At 47.1% G+C, this 22,397-nt stretch overlaps 1 protein-coding gene across 12 annotated transcripts in view; it reads left to right on the top strand.

Moving 5' to 3' along the window:
• Window positions 1-22,397, top strand: part of HECTD1 (HECT domain E3 ubiquitin protein ligase 1) — a 352,555-nt gene that overhangs the window by 190,869 nt on the left and 139,289 nt on the right. For 7 of the 12 annotated variants that reach the window (XM_069209073.1, XM_069209081.1, XM_069209077.1 and 4 more), the window contains exon 25: window positions 1,955-2,785. In XM_069209073.1, coding sequence (XP_069065174.1) covers window positions 1,955-2,785 — 831 coding nt within the window. The remainder of the gene's footprint in view (window positions 1-1,954; window positions 2,786-22,397) is intronic. The other 5 variants (XM_069209084.1, XM_069209083.1, XM_069209080.1 and 2 more) reach the window with 1 other exon arrangement.

Here is a 22,397-nt window from a genome sequence, read left to right as displayed (position 1 = left end):
CTTTCAGGGGATGAGATTAGCAGTCAATGGTCGCACACATAGAATCGAAGAAAGAATTTGTAGAAAAAGAATTGTGATATCCTGAACCCAACACGAGTTAGCAGGACAGTTCACAGCATGTGATCTACATAATTACAAGCTTCAACTGATTGTTATAGGTAAGTAACAGGTGCCTTACTACATGACAATTCCAAATGACCTTTGTTTAAGCTGCAGTATACATTATGTTGTCCTTCTAATTGTTAAACTGGCAAGCCTTTGGCCACACAGAAGCCAGTTTTATGGGCTAGCCTGGTGTCATGCATGGTTAAGCCACCCCCCCCCCCCCCCATTGCTTAAGTGTCATGCGTCACCAACCTCAGACTACAAATGTTCCAAAGATACAAGACTCTTCCTGAAAGGTCAGGGGAAGAAATGCCCATTGGACCCATTATCCTTGCTCTGCTCCAGTGCATCTGAATTCTTATGCGGTTCTCTAAACAGGCCTGCTGCTTTGTGACAATCATGCAAAGGCTCATGTGGAATGTTATTAGGTACTGCACATTAGTCAATGTTTTTTCTGATTGATTGGTTTCCCATGAAATTGAATTTGTTTGTGAAGTTTGATATGAGATGCATCCAAATGTGCCTGTTGACATTTCTGCCCTTTTGAGATCTGCACAGTGTTCCAGGCAGTCATGGGTTGGGTTTATTTCACATGCATGTGGTTGGGTTGCTTGGCCTATGAACATGCCTCTTCTCTGAAATTAATAAAAATATTGTCCTACATGATCCTTTGTGCCTGATGTGGCTGTTGTTGCTGGAATCAATTGAATTCCTCAATACTTTTCTTTCTTTTCCTTTTGCCTCTGACATCTCTGCCCTTGCCACTCTTTAGCTCTAATATCAAATCTCTCTACGCTTAGCATTTGCAATATACTTATTTTTTTGTTTGTGTGTTACGCTTTTAATCCTTTCCCTTTGCTGGGATCCACTCACTTTTCTTGGCTCACTAAAACATTTGAAAGTGTGTAGGCTCTTTTGGTACAAGTGGCTGAGCAGGAATGGGGCCTCCTGTTTGTAGGTGTTTAGTTACCAATTGAACACGGACTCATCTCTTGCTTCGACTGTGTGTCCTAGAAGGCATTGTAAAGAAAGTGGCTTAGCCCTTGAGGACATGCGTCTCCTCCGTGGCCTGACATCTCCATAAGAGGATCGGCTTTCTCCTGAAGGGGAAAAAGGGCAGTCTGTGGCCGTTGGCTTCTGTCTTTGCATTTTGACCCAGCTATCGCTTTACTTCGTCTCCTCCAGTTGTGTAGTGTTAGCTGTGGGTTTGTCATGGTGAAAAGAGAGCACAGGTCACCTGGGGAGGATAGTTCTTTGGATCTGGGGGAGTGAGATTCATAGAAAGGGTGCAAGGCAGTGAGTATCTGGGGGAGGATGGTTCAAGGAGATTGAAGTTACATATGAGTTTGTTACAGAAATTTGAGAATAATGTGGTTACTGAGGTGGAAAAGGAAAGCGAAGTGCCAAGTGGAGATTAAAGGGGTTCTGGGATAGTGATGTTTCAAGTTGTGGAGAAGATGAGAATGAAAAGGGAATATTTTCCTTAAACCCACAAAGGAGTGGGAAGATGTTGTGAAGTCACATGGATGAGAAGAGTTTGAGGGGTTCGTGTAGCAGGTGGAGACTTATGTTGGGTTAGGTGGCTAGTTTGTCATGGGTCTTGCCTCTGGCAAACTAGCTGCCTTTTCAGTGGAACAGGTGAGGATGGTAGAATGGGGACTCTTTGTCCATCAATTACACGATAAGTCTGGTTTCACTCTGAGCTGAAAGTATCAGGCAGTAAAGATTGGAAGCGTGGCAAGTGAGCCGGCGGCACTATTAAACACTCTGCTCCCGCGCAGTTGGGTACTGTCTTGACTCGCTCCTGTCTGCTCTCTGCTGGGTCTCACATACTCCTGTCCCTTTCCAGGCTGGATTGATGTCAGCTGGGATGCTGGTGGCTCAAACTCTTACCGTATGGGCGCAGAAGGAAAATTTGACCTCAAGCTTGCCCCAGGGTACGACCCTGATTCGTCGGCATCACCCAAACCTGTCTCATCCACTGTTTCAGGCACGACGCAGTCATGGAGCAGCTTGGTGAAAAACAATTGTGTGGACAAGACCACTGCCGCCGGCTCTTCCAGCCGCAAGGGCAGCAGCAGCTCGGTGTGCAGCGTGGCCAGCAGCAGTGACATCAGCCTGAGCTCGTCCAAAATGGAGCGACGGGCCGAGAGCGTCCTGGAACAGAGCATTGTTCCGGGCGCAGACATCCATGAGTCCATCGTGGTTTTAGCTGCTGCAGACGCCATCGCCCAGGCTGAGATGGGCGGCTCCTCCAGCGCCAGCACCAGCACTTTAACTGCAGATAACAACGAGAATGCAGAGAGGAAGCTTGGCCCTGATGGGGTCATAAGGACAACTGGGGAGTCGAGCGCCATCTCCATGGGCATTGTGAGTGTCAGCTCCCCTGACGTCAGCTCCGTATCGGAGTTGACCAATAAGGAAGCCGCCTCGCAGCGCCCCCTTGGTTCCTCTGCCAGCAACAGACTGTCTGTCAGCTCACTGTTGGCTGCGGGGGCACCGATGAGCTCAAGCGCCAGCGTGCCCAATCTGTCCTCGCGGGAGACATCCAGCCTGGAATCCTTCGTTCGCAGAGTCGCCAACATTGCAAGGACCAATGCAACCAACAACATGAACTTAAGCCGCAGCAGCAGTGACAACAACACCAACACACTTGGAAGGAATGTCCTGAGCACTGCAAGTAAGGAACCTCATTTTGTTATATACTCTTTTTTTAAATTGTGTTAAATATGACAATATATGTGGGGATCAGAATGGTAATTTGTGGCATCTGTTGTTTGATGGGAAGGGACTTTAACTGCTACTTCCTGTATTCACCCAGGGATGAATTTATTTTGGTCTACTCAGTTTTGTCTATGGTAACAGCTTTGCTGGTCTTTGTTTCCATTGGCTATCCCACAACGTTTACTATCTGGAATCTTGTGATGTGACAATAGCGCTTTTGATTTACATAATCGTTAACTGCACAAGTTGTCGTTAGAACTGCATGTTAAAGATTTGGTGCAGCCCCTTGCAAGGCTCTTGAATGGGTGGGGCCACTGTCGGCTTCATCTCAGAGTCAATATAGCTAACAAACCTATGGCAGCAAGTGGCTTATTGGAGGATGGCATTGGGTGGTGGATGGAACAGACATGTTAGATAGTGTCCTCTAAAATACAGATTCAGCGTCATGTTGTCCTCTGGCCACTATGTGCTAAGGATTGCCAGCATTTGGCAGCATGGCAGACGTATTTCACCATCGATACCTAGTGTCTAGTCTGGGGATGGATCTTCTGGAGTACGGCGTCCCAGACAGAACCCGTCGTTCTGCTTGTCTGTGCTGGAGGGAGCGCGGCATATAATGTGCCCTCTAGTGAATCACACAATCCTTCTTAGATCTAGTTGGGGCACTGTCCTTTGCTTACTGTTCTCTAGGCCTCTGTTGATGCACTTGCTAGAGCTGTTTGCTGAAATAATACACACTGCACATTGAGTTTACTTAGGTGATCTACAGTGCTGCTTTTGTTTGTGGACGACACTGCTTTTATCCTGAAAACTCCATTGGGGACTCCCATTTAATTTTTGTTAATGTTTTTGCTGACTTAGACGTTTGATTATTAATAAGAAATACATTTATTAAATCAAATGTAGTACTCTTATGTAAATGTTTACAAAAGGTGTCATGGTATGGTTTCATTTTCAGAGAATGATAAATATTTAAAAGGAATTAGTTCAAATCAAGATGCTTTTGCTCTGACATTTAACCAGTGGTACAGGTGGGTGGGATAGGGGGTCACGGGGAAGGCCTTTTTGCCTTTTATTTTGTTAATCCCAAGCAGTTGTTATTCTGGATCAGAAGTGTTAAGGGTACACATGGCAGTAAGGGAATATTGAGTGAGGACATATTTTGTTTCCATAGCGGGCATCCAACATAGGTCGAGGAGGGCCAGATCTGTGCCAGGGTTTCTGCATGTAGAAATAAGACATCTATGTAGGATGAAATTCAGTTGAACTCTTTAATAACGTGTTGAGTTATTCTTAAAATCTGGCATGAGTTCAGCACCTGCAGACCCCTGTAGGACACCAATTGTACACCTTTTAGTGGGTTCAGCTTCATTCCTTTTCGACATGGCACTTGATTTAAGTAGTCCCAATTATGCAGCCGGGCTCAAGCTGGTGGTTCTCTGGGTCAAACAGTGGGCAGATTAGACTTATCAGTTGGCAATGAGGGAAGTTACTGGGCTTGTATTTTTCCATGGTTGCTCATGTGTAATCACTACTAGATAACGTAGATTTACCTGACTTAAACAATGTTAGCATTGATTATAAAATTAATGATCTCTGTCACAAAAGGGCTCCGATTTATGGACTAGTACTTCTGCCCAAATTTATTTGGACACAGTGTCAAGGTTGAAAAAAAAAATAATAATCTTATCTGAACCAGCTTCAGTCATGACTTTTTATTTTTTATTTTTAAAAGTGACTATTCATTTTGCGAATTGGCCTGTCTGCAACATTTACTAAATGCTTTGAAATTGTCAAAATAGAACAGAAAAATGTCATAATTGTACAGGAAAGGGGGAAACCGGATCTCACTTTTAACATCATTATAGGAGGAGCAGACTGAATCCACTCAAACCTATGTTAAATACATGAATGCCAAACCAGTACATTATGTGCTTTACGTATGCAGTGGGCACCGTATAGAATCCATCTGTTTTTAGGTCGAGCGCAAGCGCTCTGACGTGTTGTAATCTATCTGTGGGCTTTTAACCACGCCAACTGCACGCCCATCACTTGTTCGTGGGCTTGCCTTCAAAAACCTTTATCATCATTGGTAAATGCTTTGTTTGTCCCTCCTTGGGGCGGTTTTCTTACAGCCTTTGCCGTTTACCCTGTTAAATGGATAATTGCACGATTGCCGATATATTTGACTGCAAGCAAACTTATTTTTCCTTTTGTGTCTCTCCTTCGTGCTCACGGCGGCCGTGGCGCTTTGAATTGGCTTGCATACATCAGCTGTTTTTCTTTTCATTTTCAAATTATGTTGCAAGAAAAGTCCAGTTAGGAATTCACAACGCTAATAGCTCTAACTCGAACTAACTGACTTTTCATGTTACAGAAATAGGATGCCAGTTGTTTTCCATTCTCCACTGTGAAACATATTAAACACACATCTACACGTCACGCCATTGTTTTCGCTGTAATGTATACCAGAGTATTAGTCAGCTGCTGATGACATGCAGCCTGAGTGTAGGAATACATAGCAGGCTTCTTTTATTTGTACTTCTCAGACTTTTCCAATTAGAATCCACAGAACCAACGGTATGAAGTCTTGATAAGAGAGCATGGTAATATATTCTAAAATAGTCACCCTAAACCAGCTTTAGATACCGCCTATATGATGGTATAGGAGAGATTTATTTTTCTCTAAAAAAAAAAAATACAGAATTAAAAAACTCAATATATTTTGAGGAATTAACAGCTGAATATTTTGAAAATTACCCCAAAGGTATAAATGTGTTCTGTATTGTAGGTTTTTCATTGATAGAAATAAAAATTGGAATACTTCTCTGCTGCCTGCGTGGGCCCTGGATCACTTTCAGTAGATGCATTGTCCGTTAAGAAACAGACAGGGTGCCAGGGTCAGTATGTTGAACAGCACTCCCTAGAATCAAAAGATTTTCCTGACCCTCGATTGCTGAGCTTCAAATAGCTAATTTCAAGTCTGCATTGCAATATCTGAAGTGCAATAAAGATACAAGTGTACGATTGCAAGGTGAAGCCTGATAGCCTACATTGAGAACTGTGAAAATAGTGTACTGCCATCTAAAGATTCGGAGAGCTTTCCCTCCCCATGGTGCATTGTACTGGAACTTACCTCACTGAGAGAGCTTTTTTTTCTGGCTCCTATGAAAAGTACATCGGTGCATATGTGGAGTTTCGCCCCCTTTTTTTTTTTTTTTTTTAGTAATACCAGTCAATTCTTCAGGCTTTCCGCTTGCACTCAATGTCTTTCAAGTCCTGATACTGGGTGATATTTACCTTTTGGCTGACACTTTGTTTCAGTAAGAAGGCCTTCTGCCATTAAGAAGCAGCACCCCTGTGGCAATAGGAAGTCGATCTCTAATTCACAAGAGGCCTGTATGATGCGCCTCCTGCCTCACATTCAGTGAAAGAATGTGACGTTTTCCCAAGTGTTGAGAAGGCCGTTGAAAACCTCAGAAGATCAAGAATCCGAGGGATGGTTCAGGACAGGGTAGCAAAAGAGATTGTCAAGCAAAGATTCTCTCTGGCGCCCTCTAAGATGACTACAATGGCTGAGGAAGGCTCCCCAAGAGGAAGGTCCAAGAAGAGAAGGTAGAACGATATGGATAATTTCAAGAAGGACATAAAAGTTATTGATGTCGAAAGCATCTGCACCAACCTGCTGTCTGTTCAAAGCGTGTTTGATGTCATCAACACCATAGCGAGCAGGCCTCAACAACAAGATATCAGTTTCATAAAGATTGGCTGCTCAGCAAGTGCAGTGCCACTGTCCAATCCAATAATTTATTCGGTTTGACATAATCTAGTCGGTCCAATTTAAGAGCAGCAATCATATATTACACAGATTTGATAATAGGTTATAAAATCTTCTATAAATAAGTAGAAGTATATAAACCATCAGGGTAGAACCAAAGTATGATACAAGGTGAATGCCTTAGCTAGCCAGGTATAATCATACGACGTGGGGGTGTAGTAGAAATTAGTTAGTCTCAGTACCCGGAGATGTGTGGAAAATCTATGGCAGACAACCCCTTCAGCATGGGTGCTACCTAATTGTGTAGTACCTCAGACCCGTGAGCCGACCTGCCACTGCAACCGCAACAATGTCGATCTGATACTCCAGTTGCAGTGTAAATATTTGGCAACTGCGCAAGCAATAGGTTCTTTGGTCTCTGTCAACTTCAGAGAGACATTGATCACCCACCTATAAAGCCACATCACTATTGAATCACACCCAACAGTCACCCTTGCCATAAAAGAAACCCTGTTTGACTAGCCATCTTGTTTCCCATTAAAGAAATCCAGAATGGTGATGCCGCACTCAGTCAGCGTTGATGCAGGTCACTGCAACATCAACACCATCACCACTCTCAGTAGTCCTAACAATATTTCGGTACTCTGCAAGGGCTAACCCTGCATCCCCGAACTTTCCTACATCTTGCTTTCGCCAGCTCCTAAGGAAAGGTGACTTGCACCAGAATCCATCTCAAGGCCTCATCACGCCTCTTAAATGCCCGTTACTGAGAATTCCCCATCCACTACTGGTAAGGCCTCTAAGACCCTTCATTCCATTTGCAAACCCTCTTGCAGCCCATGCATTTGTCACCAACAGATTGTTGTCCACGACTACATCTTTGTCTCCAGTGGGATAAAGCAGGAGACTAGCTTTATCTCCTCGTAAGACCTCAATCCTCAGCATGGGGTATAGTTTGCACCCCAGAAGAAAGCAGGAGACAGAACCTCTCACTGGTTCAGAAAACTCTTAGGATATGAATGATACAAGTTCCTCTTACATGACTAAGCCCCAGCCATGTCTCACCTATAGATTATATCACCCCTTTCCATGAGGTCTTGACTAGTGGAGCTACCAAGCTAAATATACCTTTTGGAAACTCTTTCAATCAAAGCTCAGAATGTGTTGCGGCTGTTGGGACCAGGTTTATTGGATGGTGTGGAGGAAAAATTCCTAATACCCTAATTAAGAAGTACGGATGCCCCAGAGAAGGATCCAGACTTCTTCACATTACTCAAGAGTTGGCATTTGTCCAGGATAGGTAATACCCTACACTGAAGTAAACACTTTTTCTTTCCTGATGTGTATAGCAGCTCCCAAATAGTTTTTTTTTTTTTTTTTTTTTTTTAACCGGAGTGGAAGTTGTTTTCTTGAGGTTGCTCTGAAGACATCCCCTTGTGTTTATTGACCTGTTGCATGTTACCGCTTAGTCAAAGATTTTAGCAGATTTGTTATAGTCTACACTTCCTTTAGGACATTACATGTTATTTGATAAGATTTTGTTGTTTTTCTTAGTTTTTTAAAAATCTTTTTATATCTTTTTAACAAGTTTAGTTCCTAAAATAAACGAAAACATTTTTTAAAGTGCCTTAAACTTGAGAGTGGAAGGATATTCCATACGTCTTCTCCCTTCCTTAGCCTAAAAGTCCTACAAGAAGCATGCTGCAGTTTTAAAAAGTGCTCTAGCTTGGTTTGGGATAATGACCCAGGACTGATGGTAAGTTTTTATAAAGCTCACCTGTTACCCTGAAAAGATTGTCCTGGGTCTAAGAGACTACTGAAAAATACATCCTAAAATTTTTGAATGTTTTCCATAATTTGGAAGCCAAAAAAGAGAAGATTGTGCCTCACGTTTATTCCGGGAACTGTAAACAAGAAGGTGTTTGCAGACAGTAAAGTTTGACAAGCCTGAATTTTTTCAGTTACTATTTCCGGCCCAGCTTGTACTACGGTTTTTGAACCATACACATAGTTTTAAACTGAATTATTTTATCAAAAGGCAACCTGTGTAAAGTTTTCAGTATAGGAGAAGCAGGCTCATTGCGCTACGCACCTGCGAGCAATCTTGCAGCACCGTTTTGAATTTTCTGCAAGTAGGTTATTGCCATAGTGGGTAGGCTCAAATATAACGCATCACAGTAGTCAAGTCGTGATGGAAAGGTTGCTGGGATTACCTTCATATGCGTTTGTTCAGACATAAAAGTATAAAAATCAAGATGCTGAAACGTTATGTTCGATGGCATCTGTTGCTGCAGATACACATGTGTGGCACAGTCCGCTGCCTGGTGTTGGGCTCGGAGTATTACAAGTTGTTTTTCTTCGAAGAAGTGTTTTTGGTCACGGGACCGAAGGACTCCTCCCTCTTCGGCTCCATTGCGCATGGGCGTCGACTCCATCTTAGATTGTTTTTTTCCGCTGTCTGGTTCGGACGTATTCCTTTTCGCTCCGTGTTTCGGTTCGGAAAGTCAGTCAGAATCTCGGAAGAAAGCGTCGGTATTGTTCCGTTCGGTATCGGGATAGTTAGGTACATCGACACCGATCATCGGAAGACTTTGGGGCAGTTTCGATCCCCCATCGGGGCCTGGTCGGCCCGACCGCGTGCGACATCGAAGCCGATGGAACGGACCCCGTTTCGTTTCTGCCCAAAATGTCACAGTAAGTATCCTTATACAGATCAGCACTTGGTCTGTAACTTGTGCTTGTCCCCCGAGCACAAGGAGGATACCTGTGAAGCCTGTCGAGCCTTCCGGTCCAGAAAAACACTCCGGGACCGAAGAGCCAGGCGTCACCAAATGGCGTCCACGTCGACAAAACAACGTTTCGACGACGAAGAGGAAACATTCTCGGTTCCGGAATCAGAATCCGGAGACTCCGACGTCGAACAACAGCAACAAACTGGGAGTAAGACGTCGAAAAGTAAATCCATCGACAAACCAAAAGCCCAGGGGACGCCACTGCCAACAGGCCATGGCTCAACCCATAAATCAGGCAACCCGTCGAAGGGGCCGAAAAAGGGCACGCCCATAGCGAAGACACCCGACTCCGGTCGAGGGACCGCCATGGAGCAACCTCGGAGCCGAGAAAGCGGCTCCGAGAGACAAAAACAAGATATCGGCACCGAGAATCCATGCCGAAAGGAACAAAAATTCTGTCGGTGCCGAAACCGAAAAAAGATTCTCTCTCGGCGCCGAAAAATACCACACCTTCATCCTACTCAGAGGAACATGGACTAAGTGGCCAAATGCACAAATTTGGACAAGAGCTCCAAAGTGTAGAATCGGACTACACACAAAAGAGACTGTGCATCCAGCAAGATACAGGGAAGATATCAACCCTTCCCCCAATCATGAGGAAAAGAAGGATCGGACTTCCAAAGGATGACGCACAACCACAAGCCAAAGTGGTTAAAAAAGTCACGCCTCCGCCCTCTCCACCACAGGCATCGCCGGCACAAACACCGCCACAAATGCACTCACCAGCGCAAACTACCATAAGTCATGACGATCAGGATCAAGACGCTTGGGACCTGTATGACACCCCAGTGCCGGACAATGATCCCGAGTCATACCCCACAAAGCCGTCACCGCCAGAGGACAGTACCTCCTACTCGCAACTGGTGGCTAGGGCTGCAGACTTCCACAATGTCCAACTGCATTCCGATCCTATAGAGGATGATTTTTTATTTAACACCCTCTCGGCTACACATAGCCAATATCAATGTCTCCCAATGCTACCAGGGATGTTACGGCACGCAAAACAAATTTTTGAGGAGCCCGTAAAATAAAGAGCCATCACCCCAAGGGTGGATAAGAAATACAAACCACCACCCACAGACCCAGTGTTTATTACTTCGCAGTTACCACCCGACTCTGTGGTAGTAGGGGCAGCTCGCAAAAGAGCAAATTCACATACATCTGGCGACGCCCCACCTCCGGACAAAGAAAGCCGAAAATTTGACGCCGCAGGGAAAAGAGTGGCATCACAGGCAGCCAACCAGTGGCGCATCGCAAATTCACAAGCGCTGCTGGCCAGATATGACCGCGCACACTGGGACGAGATGCAACTTCTCGTAGACCATCTTCCCCAGGAATACCAAAAAAGGGCGCAGCAAATAGTGGAAGAGGGACAAACGATCTCAAACAATCAAATCCGCTCTTCACTAGACGCAGCCGATACTGCAGCAAGAACAGTCAACACTGCTGTCACCATAAGGAGACACGCTTGGCTACGCACTTCAGGCTTCAAACCTGAAATCCAGCAGGCTGTCCTTAATATGCCCTTCAACGAGAAACAACTGTTTGGCTCTGAAGTGGATACAGCCATTGAAAAACTTAAAAAGGACACAGACACGGCCAAAGCCATGGGCGCACTCTACTCCCCGCAGAGCAGAGGCTCTTTCAGAAAAACTCCATTTAGAGGGGGGTTTCGTGGCCAACCCACAGACACCACCAGCCAACAATCAAGAACCACACCATATCAGGGTTCCTTCCAAAGGGGAGGTTTCAGGGGATATCGGGGGGGTCAATTCCCAAGGAGTAGGGGAAGATTCCAGACTCCAAAAACACCTCCACCTAAACAGTGACTTTCAAGTCACGCAACCCCTTCACTCAACACCAGTGGGGGGAAGACTAAGCCAATTCTACCAATCTTGGCAACAAATTACAACAGACAATTGGGTATTAGCAATAATCCAACATGGCTATTGCATAGAATTCCACAACTTCCCACCAAACATCCCCCCCAAAACACGCAAAATGTCACAACAACATTTAGAACTTTTAGGACTAGAAGTTCAATCACTACTGCAAAAAGATGCAATAGAATTAGTACCAGTACAACAAAAAAACACAGGAGTTTACTCCCTGTACTTTCTAATTCCAAAAAGAGACGAAACATTGAGACCAATATTAGATCTCAGGACACTAAATACCTACATCATATCGGACCATTTTCACATGGTCACACTACAAGACATCATTCCACTGCTCAAACAGCAAGATTACATGACCACATTGGACCTAAAGGATGCGTACTTTCATATACCAATACACCCTTCTCACAGAAAGTACCTACGGTTCGTATTCAAAGGAATACATTACCAATTCAAGGTGTTGCCATTCGGAATAACAACTGCACCAAGAGTGTTCACAAAATGTCTAGCAGTGGTAGCAGCACACATCAGGAGACAACAGATACATGTGTTCCCTTACCTAGACGACTGGCTAATCAAAAACAACACAGTAAAACAATGCGCAAACGACACCACTTTTGTCATACAAACCCTTCACAAACTGGGGTTTTCCATCAACTACACAAAATCACACCTAGAACCGTGTCAAACACAACAATATCTAGGAGCAACCATCAACACATCAAAAGGAATTGCCACTCCAAGTCCACAAAGAGTGCAGGCATTCCACAAGCTAATAAGTGCTATGTCTCCAAACCAAAAGATACAAGCAAGATTTGCGCTAAAACTTCTAGGCATGATGTCATCATGCATAGCCATTGTCCCAAACGCAAGACTACACATGCGACCCTTACAACAGTGTCTAGCATCACAATGGTCACAGGCACAGGGTCAACTTCAAAATCTGGTGTTGGTAGACCGCCAAACATACCTCTCGCTTCTATGGTGGAACAGCAAAAATGTAAACAAAGGGCGGATGTAAGGAAATGCCTCCTTGGCATGGTTGCCCCCTGACTTTTTGCCTTTGCTGATGCTATGTTTACAATTGAAAGTGTGCTGAGGCCTGCTAACCAGGCCCCAGCACCAGTGTTCTTTCCCTAACCTGTACTTTTGTATCCACAATTGGCAGACCCTGGCATCCAGATAAGTCCCTTGTAACTGGTACTTCTAGTACCAAGGGCCCTGATGCCAAGGAAGGTCTCTAAGGGCTGCAGCATGTCTTATGCCACCCTGGAGACCTCTCACTCAGCACAGACACACTGCTTGCCAGCTTGTGTGTGCTAGTGAGAACAAAACGAGTAAGTCGACATGGCACTCCCCTCAGGGTGCCATGCCAGCCTCTCACTGCCTATGCAGTATAGGTAAGACACCCCTCTAGCAGGCCTTACAGCCCTAAGGCAGGGTGCACTATACCATAGGTGAGGGTACCAGTGCATGAGCATGGTACCCCTACAGTGTCTAAACAAAACCTTAGACATTGTAAGTGCAGGGTAGCCATAAGAGTATATGGTCTGGGAGTCTGTCAAACACGAACTCCACAGCACCATAATGGCTACACTGAAAACTGGGAAGTTTGGTATCAAACTTCTCAGCACAATAAATGCACACTGATGCCAGTGTACATTTTATTGTAAAATACACCACAGAGGGCACCTTAGAGGTGCCCCCTGAAACTTAACCGACTGTCTGTGTAGGCTGACTAGTTCCAGCAGCCTGCCACACCAGAGACATGTTGCTGGCCCCATGGGGAGAGTGCCTTTGTCACTCTGAGGCCAGTAACAAAGCCTGCACTGGGTGGAGATGCTAACACCTCCCCCAGGCAGGAGCTGTGACACCTGGCGGTGAGCCTCAAAGGCTCACCCCTTTGTCACAGCCCAGCAGGGCACTCCAGCTTAGTGGAGTTGCCCGCCCCCTCCGGCCACGGCCCCCACTTTTGGCGGCAAGGCTGGAGGGAACAAAGAAAGCAACAAGGAGGAGTCACTGGCCAGTCAGGACAGCCCCTAAGGTGTCCTGAGCTGAGGTGACTCTGACTTTTAGAAATCCTCCATCTTGCAGATGGAGGATTCCCCCAATAGGGTTAGGATTGTGACCCCCTCCCCTTGGGAGGAGGCACAGAGAGGGTGTACCCACCCTCAGGGCTAGTAGCCATTGGCTACTAACCCCCCAGACCTAAACACGCCCTTAAATTTAGTATTTAAGGGCTACCCTGAACCCTAGAAAATTAGATTCCTGCAACTACAAGAAGAAGGACTGCCTAGCTGAAAACCCCTGCAGAGGAAGACCAGAAGACGACAACTGCCTTGGCTCCAGAAACTCACCGGCCTGTCTCCTGCCTTCCAAAGATCCTGCTCCAGCGACGCCTTCCAAAGGGACCAGCGACCTCGACATCCTCTGAGGACTGCCCCGGCTTCGAAAAGACAAGAAACTCCCGAGGACAGCGGACCTGCTCCAAGAAAAGCTGCAACTTTGTTTCCAGCAGCTTTAAAGAACCCTGCAAGCTCCCCGCAAGAAGCGTGAGACTTGCAACACTGCACCCGACGACCCCGACTCGGCTGGTGGCGATCCAACACCTCAGGAGGGACCCCAGGACTACTCTAAGACTGTGAGTACAAAAACCTGTCCCCCCTGAGCCCCCACAGCGCCGCCTGCAGAGGGAATCCCGAGGCTTCCCCTGACCGCGACTCTTTGAATCCTAAGTCCCGACACCTGGGAGAGACCCTGCACCCGCAGCCCCCAGGACCTGAAGGACCGGACTTTCACTGGAGGAGTGACCCCCAGGAGTCCCTCTCCCTTGATCAAGTGGAGGTTTCCCCGAGGAACCCCCCCCCTTGCCTGCCTGCAGCGCTGAAGAGATCCCTAGATCTCCCATTGACTTCCATTACAAACCCGACGCTTGTTTCTACACTGCACCCGGCCGCCCCCGCGCTGCTGAGGGTGAAATTTCTGTGTGGGCTTGTGTCCCCCCCGGTGCCCTACAAAACCCCCCTGGTCTGCCCTCCGAAGACGCGGGTACTTACCTGCAAGCAGACCGGAACCGGGGCACCCCCTTCTCTCCATTCTAGCCTATGTGTTTTGGGCACCACTTTGAACTCTGCATCTGACCGGCCCTGAGCTGCTGGTGTGGTGACTTTGGGGTTGCTCTGAACCCCCAACGGTGGGCTACCTTGGACCAAGAACTAAGCCCTGTAAGTGTCTTACTTACCTGGTTAACCTAACAAATACTTACCTCCCCTAGGAACTGTGAAAATTGCACTAAGTGTCCACTTTTAAAACAGCTATTTGTGAATAACTCGAAAAGTATACATGCAATTTTGATGATTTGAAGTTCCTAAAGTACTTACCTGCAATACCTTTCGAATGAGATATTACATGTAGAACTTGAACCTGTGGTTCTTAAAATAAACTAAGAAAAGATATTTTTCTATATAAAAACCTATTGGCTGGATTTGTCTCTGAGTGTGTGTACCTCATTTATTGTCTATGTGTATGTACAACAAATGCTTAACACTACTCCTTGGATAAGCCTACTGCTCGACCACACTACCACAAAATAGAGCATTAGTATTATCTATTTTTACCACTATTTTACCTCTAAGGGGAACCCTTGGACTCTGTGCATGCTATTCCTTACTTTGAAATAGCACATACAGAGCCAACTTCTTACATTGGTGGATCAGCGGTGGGGTACAAGACTTTGCATTTGCTGGACTACTCAGCCAATACCTGATCACACGACAAATTCCAAAATTGTCATTAGAAATTCATTTTTGCAATTTGAAATTTTTCTAAATTCTTAAAAGTCCTGCTAGGGCCTTGTGTGTTAAGTCCCTGTTTAGCATTGTCTTTTAGAGTTTAAAAGTTTGTTAAAAGTTTGAAATTAGATTCTAGAAACAGTTTTAGATTCTTTAAAAAGTCTTCCAACTCTTAGCAAAATAATGTCTGATACAGAGATGAATGTGGTGGAACTCGACACCACACCTTACCTCCATCTTAAGATGAGGGAGCTAAGGTCTCTCTGTAATATCAAAAAAATAACCATTGGCTCCAGACCTACCAAAATTCAGCTCCAGGAGCTGTTGGCAGAGTTTGAAAAAGCCAACCCCTCTGATGATGACCTCACAGAGGAAGAAATTAGTGACTTGGAGGCCAATGTCCCTCCTCCAGTCCTAAATAGGGAGAACAGGACCCCTCAAGTCCTGTCTCCAACTGTGTTAGTCAGAAATAGTGAGTCCCTCACAGGAGGGTCCCACATTTCTGAAATCACTGAGGATGCTCTCAGTGAAGATGACCTCCTGTTAGCCAGGATGGCCAAAAGATTGGCTTTAGAGAGACAGCTCCTAGCCATAGAAAGGGAAAGACAAGAGATGGGCCTAGGACCCATCAATGGTGGCAGCAATATAAATAGGGTCAGAGATTCTCCTGACATGTTAAAAATCCCCAAAGGGATTGTGACAAAATTTGAAGATGGTGATGACATCACCAAGTGGTTCACAGCTTTTGAGAGGGCTTGTGTAACCAGAAAAGTGAACAGATCTCACTGGGGTGCTCTCCTTTGGGAAATGTTCACTGGAAAGTGTAGGGATAGACTCCTCACACTCTCTGGAAAAGATGCAGAATCTTATGACCTCATGAAGGGTACCCTGATTGAGGGCTTTGGATTCTCCACTGAGGAGTACAGGATTAGGTTCAGGGGGGCTCAAAAATCCTCGAGCCAGACCTGGGTTGACTTTGTTGACTACTCAGTGAAAACACTAGATGGTTGGATTCAAGGCAGTGGTGTAAGTAATTATGATGGGCTGTACAATTTATTTGTGAAAGAACACCTGTTAAGTAATTGTTTCAATGATAAACTGCATCAGCATCTGGTAGACCTAGGACCAATTTCTCCCCAAGAATTGGGAAAGAAGGCGGACCATTGGGTCAAGACAAGGGTGTCCAAGACTTCAACAGGGGGTGACCAAAAGAAAGGGGTCACAAAGACTCCCCAGGGGAAGGGTGATGAGACAACCAAAACTAAAAATAGTAAAGAGTCTTCTACAGGCCCCCAAAAACCTGCACAGGAGGGTGGGCCCAGAGCCTCTTCACAAAACAACGGGTACAAGGGTAAAAACTTTGATCCCAAAAAGGCCTGGTGTCATAGCTGTAAACAGCATGGACACCAAACTGGAGACAAGGCCTGTCCCAAGAAAGGTTCCACTCCAAACTCCCATCCAGGTAACACTGGTATGGCTAGTCTCCAAGTGGGATCAACAGTGTGCCCAGAGCAAATCAGGGTCCACACTGAAGCTACTCTAGTTTCTGAGGGTGGGGTGGATTTAGCCACACTAGCTGTCTGGCCGCCTAACATGCAAAAATACAGACAGCAACTCTTAATTAATGGGACTAGAATAGAGGGCCTGAGGGATACAGGTGCCAGTGTCACCATGGTGGCAGAGAAACTGGTTTCCCCTGGCCAATACCTGACTGGAAAAACTTACACAGTCACCAACGCTGACAATCAGAGAAAAGTACATCCCATGGCAATGGTTACTTTAGAATGGGGAGGGGTCAATGGCCTGAAACAGGTGGTGGTCTCCTCAAATATCCCAGTGGACTGTCTGCTTGGAAATGACCTGGAGTCCTCAGCATGGGCTGAGGTAGAACTAAAAACCCATGCAGCAATGCTGGGTATCCCTGAACTGGTGTGTGTGAAAACAAGAGCACAATGCAAGGCACAGGGTGAACAAGTAGAGCTGGAGTCTGGAAGAATGGCCCAGCCTACCAAGAGAACAGGAAAGTCAGTTGGGAAACCAACTGCAACACAGCAAAAGAAAGGGAACCTCTCTTCTCAGGAAGAAGTTCTGCCCTCTGAGGGAACTGAGCCTTTGGAGCTTGAACCTTATCAGGTTGAGCTCTTAGGCCCAGGGGGACCCTCAAGGGAGGAGCTGTGTAAGGGACAAGAAACCTGTCCCTCTCTTGAAGGCCTTAGGCAGCAAGCTGCTGAAGAGTCCAAGGGCAAGAAAAGTGGAACACACAGGGTCTATTGGGAAGATGGACTCCTGTACACTGAGGCCAGAGACCCCAAACCTGGTGCCACTAGGAGAGTGGTAGTGCCTCAGCTGTTCAGAGAGTTCATCCTAACATTGGCCCATGACATTCCCCTTGCTGGACATTTGGGACAAACCAAGACGTGGGAGAGGTTAGTCAACCACTTCTACTGGCCCAATATGTCCAACATGGTCAAGGAGTTTTGCCTCTCCTGCCCCACCTGTCAAGCCAGTGGTAAGACAGGTGGGCACCCAAAGGCCCCCCTCATTCCACTTCCAGTGGTGGGGGTCCCCTTTGAAAGAGTGGGTGTGGACATAGTTGGTCCACTGGAACCTCCCACAGCCTCAGGAAATATGTATATCCTGGTAGTAGTGGATCATGCTACCAGGTATCCTGAAGCTATTCCCCTTAGGTCGACTACTGCCCCTGCAGTAGCCAAGGCCCTCATTGGTATCTTTACCAGAGTGGGTTTCCCTAAGGAGGTGGTATCTGACAGAGGTACCAACTTCATGTCAGCATACCTGAAACATATGTGGAATGAGTGTGGAGTGACTTATAAATTCACTACACCTTACCATCCACAAACTAATGGCTTAGTTGAGAGATTCAACAAGACATTAAAGGGCATGATCATGGGGCTCCCAGAAAAACTCAAAAGGAGATGGGATGTCCTCTTGCCATGTCTGCTTTTCGCTTACAGAGAGGTGCCACAGAAGGGAGTAGGATTCTCACCCTTTGAACTTCTGTTTGGTCATCCTGTAAGAGGACCACTTGCTCTTGTTAAAGAAGGCTGGGAGAGACCTCTCCATGAGCCTAAACAAGACATAGTGGACTATGTACTTGGCCTTCGCTCTAGAATGGCAGAGTACATGGAAAAGGCAACCAAAAACCTTGAGGCCAGCCAACAGCTCCAGAAGTTTTGGTATGACCAAAAGGCTGCACTGGTTGAGTTCCAACCAGGGCAGAAAGTCTGGGTTCTGGAGCCTGTGGCTCCCAGGGCACTCCAGGACAAATGGAGTGGCCCTTACCCAGTGCTAGAAAGGAAGAGTCAGGTCACCTACCTGGTGGACCTGGGCACAAGCAGGAGCCCCAAGAGGGTGATCCATGTGAACCGCCTTAAACTCTTCCATGACAGGGCTGATGTGAATCTGTTGATGGTAACAGATGAGGATCAGGAGGCAGAGAGTGAACCTCTCCCTGATCTTCTGTCATCAGACCCAAAAGATGGCACAGTAGATGGAGTGATCTACTCAGACACCCTCTCTGGCCAACAGCAAGCTGATTGTAGGAGAGTCCTACAACAGTTTCCTGAACTCTTCTCCTTAACCCCTGGTCAGACACACCTGTGTACCCATGATGTGGACACAGGAGACAGCATGCCTGTCAAGAACAAAATCTTTAGACAATCTGACCATGTTAAGGAAAGCATCAAGGTGGAAGTCCACAAGATGCTGGAATTGGGAGTAATTGAGCGCTCTGACAGCCCCTGGGCTAGCCCAGTGGTCTTAGTCCCCAAACCTCACACCAAAGATGGAAAGAAAGAGATGAGGTTTTGTGTGGACTACAGAGGGCTCAATTCTGTCACCAAGACAGATGCTCATCCAATTCCAAGAGCTGATGAGCTCATAGATAAATTAGGTGCTGCCAAATTCTTAAGTACCTTTGACTTGACAGCAGGGTACTGGCAAATAAAAATGGCACCTGGAGCAAAAGAGAAAACAGCATTCTCCACACCTGATGGGCATTATCAGTTTACTGTTATGCCCTTTGGTTTAAAGAATGCCCCTGCCACCTTCCAAAGGTTGGTGAATCAAGTCCTTGCTGGCTTGGAGTCCTTTAGCACAGCTTATCTTGATGATATTGCTGTCTTTAGCTCCACCTGGCAGGATCACCTGGTCCACCTGAAGAAGGTTTTGAAGGCTCTGCAATCTGCAGGCCTCTCTATCAAGGCATCCAAATGCCAGATAGGGCAGGGAACTGTGGTTTACTTGGGCCACCTTGTAGGTGGAGGCCAAGTTCAGCCACTCCAACCCAAGATCCAGACTATTCTGGACTGGGTAGCTCCAAAAACCCAGACTCAAGTCAGGGCATTCCTTGGCTTGACTGGGTATTACAGGAGGTTTGTGAAGGGATATGGATCCATTGTGACAGCCCTCACTGATCTCACCTCCAAGAAAATGCCCAAGAAAGTGAACTGGACTGTAGAATGCCAACAGGCCTTTGACACCCTGAAACAAGCAATGTGCTCAGCACCAGTTCTAAAAGCTCCAGATTATTCTAAGCAGTTCATTGTGCAGACTGATGCCTCTGAACATGGGATAGGGGCAGTTTTGTCCCAAACAAATGATGATGGCCGTGACCAGCCTGTTGCTTTCATTAGCAGGAGGTTACTCCCCAGGGAGCAGCGTTGGAGTGCCATTGAGAGGGAGGCCTTTGCTGTGGTTTGGTCCCTGAAGAAGCTGAGACCATACCTCTTTGGGACTCACTTCCTAGTTCAAACTGACCACAGACCTCTCAAATGGCTGATGCAAATGAAAGGTGAAAATCCTAAACTGTTGAGGTGGTCCATCTCCCTACAGGGAATGGACTTTATAGTGGAACACAGACCTGGGACTGCCCATGCCAATGCAGATGGCCTTTCCAGGTTCTTCCACTTAGAAAATGAAGACTCTCTTGGGAAAGGTTAGTCTCATCCTCTTTCGTTTGGGGGGGGGTTGTGTAAGGAAATGCCTCCTTGGCATGGTTGCCCCCTGACTTTTTGCCTTTGCTGATGCTATGTTTACAATTGAAAGTGTGCTGAGGCCTGCTAACCAGGCCCCAGCACCAGTGTTCTTTCCCTAACCTGTACTTTTGTATCCACAATTGGCAGACCCTGGCATCCAGATAAGTCCCTTGTAACTGGTACTTCTAGTACCAAGGGCCCTGATGCCAAGGAAGGTCTCTAAGGGCTGCAGCATGTCTTATGCCACCCTGGAGACCTCTCACTCAGCACAGACACCCTGCTTGCCAGCTTGTGTGTGCTAGTGAGAACAAAACGAGTAAGTCGACATGGCACTCCCCTCAGGGTGCCATGCCAGCCTCTCACTGCCTATGCAGTATAGGTAAGACACCCCTCTAGCAGGCCTTACAGCCCTAAGGCAGGGTGCACTATACCATAGGTGAGGGTACCAGTGCATGAGCATGGTACCCCTACAGTGTCTAAACAAAACCTTAGACATTGTAAGTGCAGGGTAGCCATAAGAGTATATGGTCTGGGAGTCTGTCAAACACGAACTCCACAGCACCATAATGGCTACACTGAAAACTGGGAAGTTTGGTATCAAACTTCTCAGCACAATAAATGCACACTGATGCCAGTGTACATTTTATTGTAAAATACACCACAGAGGGCACCTTAGAGGTGCCCCCTGAAACTTAACCGACTGTCTGTGTAGGCTGACTAGTTCCAGCAGCCTGCCACACCAGAGACATGTTGCTGGCCCCATGGGGAGAGTGCCTTTGTCACTCTGAGGCCAGTAACAAAGCCTGCACTGGGTGGAGATGCTAACACCTCCCCCAGGCAGGAGCTGTGACACCTGGCGGTGAGCCTCAAAGGCTCACCCCTTTGTCACAGCCCAGCAGGGCACTCCAGCTTAGTGGAGTTGCCCGCCCCCTCCGGCCACGGCCCCCACTTTTGGCGGCAAGGCTGGAGGGAACAAAGAAAGCAACAAGGAGGAGTCACTGGCCAGTCAGGACAGCCCCTAAGGTGTCCTGAGCTGAGGTGACTCTGACTTTTAGAAATCCTCCATCTTGCAGATGGAGGATTCCCCCAATAGGGTTAGGATTGTGACCCCCTCCCCTTGGGAGGAGGCACAGAGAGGGTGTACCCACCCTCAGGGCTAGTAGCCATTGGCTACTAACCCCCCAGACCTAAACACGCCCTTAAATTTAGTATTTAAGGGCTACCCTGAACCCTAGAAAATTAGATTCCTGCAACTACAAGAAGAAGGACTGCCTAGCTGAAAACCCCTGCAGAGGAAGACCAGAAGACGACAACTGCCTTGGCTCCAGAAACTCACCGGCCTGTCTCCTGCCTTCCAAAGATCCTGCTCCAGCGACGCCTTCCAAAGGGACCAGCGACCTCGACATCCTCTGAGGACTGCCCCGGCTTCGAAAAGACAAGAAACTCCCGAGGACAGCGGACCTGCTCCAAGAAAAGCTGCAACTTTGTTTCCAGCAGCTTTAAAGAACCCTTCAAGCTCCCCGCAAGAAGCGTGTGACTTGCAACACTGCACCCGACGACCCCGACTCGGCTGGTGGCGATCCAACACCTCAGGAGGGACCCCAGGACTACTCTAAGACTGTGAGTACAAAAACCTGTCCCCCCTGAGCCCCCACAGCGCCGCCTGCAGAGGGAATCCCGAGGCTTCCCCTGACCGCGACTCTTTGAATCCTAAGTCCCGACACCTGGGAGAGACCCTGCACCCGCAGCCCCCAGGACCTGAAGGACCGGACTTTCACTGGAGGAGTGACCCCCAGGAGTCCCTCTCCCTTGATCAAGTGGAGGTTTCCCCGAGGAACCCCCCCCTTGCCTGCCTGCAGCGCTGAAGAGATCCCTAGATCTCCCATTGACTTCCATTACAAACCCGACGCTTGTTTCTACACTGCACCCGGCCGCCCCCGCGCTGCTGAGGGTGAAATTTCTGTGTGGGCTTGTGTCCCCCCCGGTGCCCTACAAAACCCCCCTGGTCTGCCCTCCGAAGACGCGGGTACTTACCTGCAAGCAGACCGGAACCGGGGCACCCCCTTCTCTCCATTCTAGCCTATGTGTTTTGGGCACCACTTTGAACTCTGCATCTGACCGGCCCTGAGCTGCTGGTGTGGTGACTTTGGGGTTGCTCTGAACCCCCAACGGTGGGCTACCTTGGACCAAGAACTAAGCCCTGTAAGTGTCTTACTTACCTGGTTAACCTAACAAATACTTACCTCCCCTAGGAACTGTGAAAATTGCACTAAGTGTCCACTTTTAAAACAGCTATTTGTGAATAACTCGAA

Source organism: Pleurodeles waltl, chromosome 9, assembly GCF_031143425.1.
Source record: "Pleurodeles waltl isolate 20211129_DDA chromosome 9, aPleWal1.hap1.20221129, whole genome shotgun sequence".
NCBI classification, from domain to species: Eukaryota; Metazoa; Chordata; class Amphibia; order Caudata; family Salamandridae; genus Pleurodeles; species Pleurodeles waltl.
Note: the sequence above shows the minus strand (reverse complement) of the source record. Positions and strands in the feature narration are given on the sequence as shown.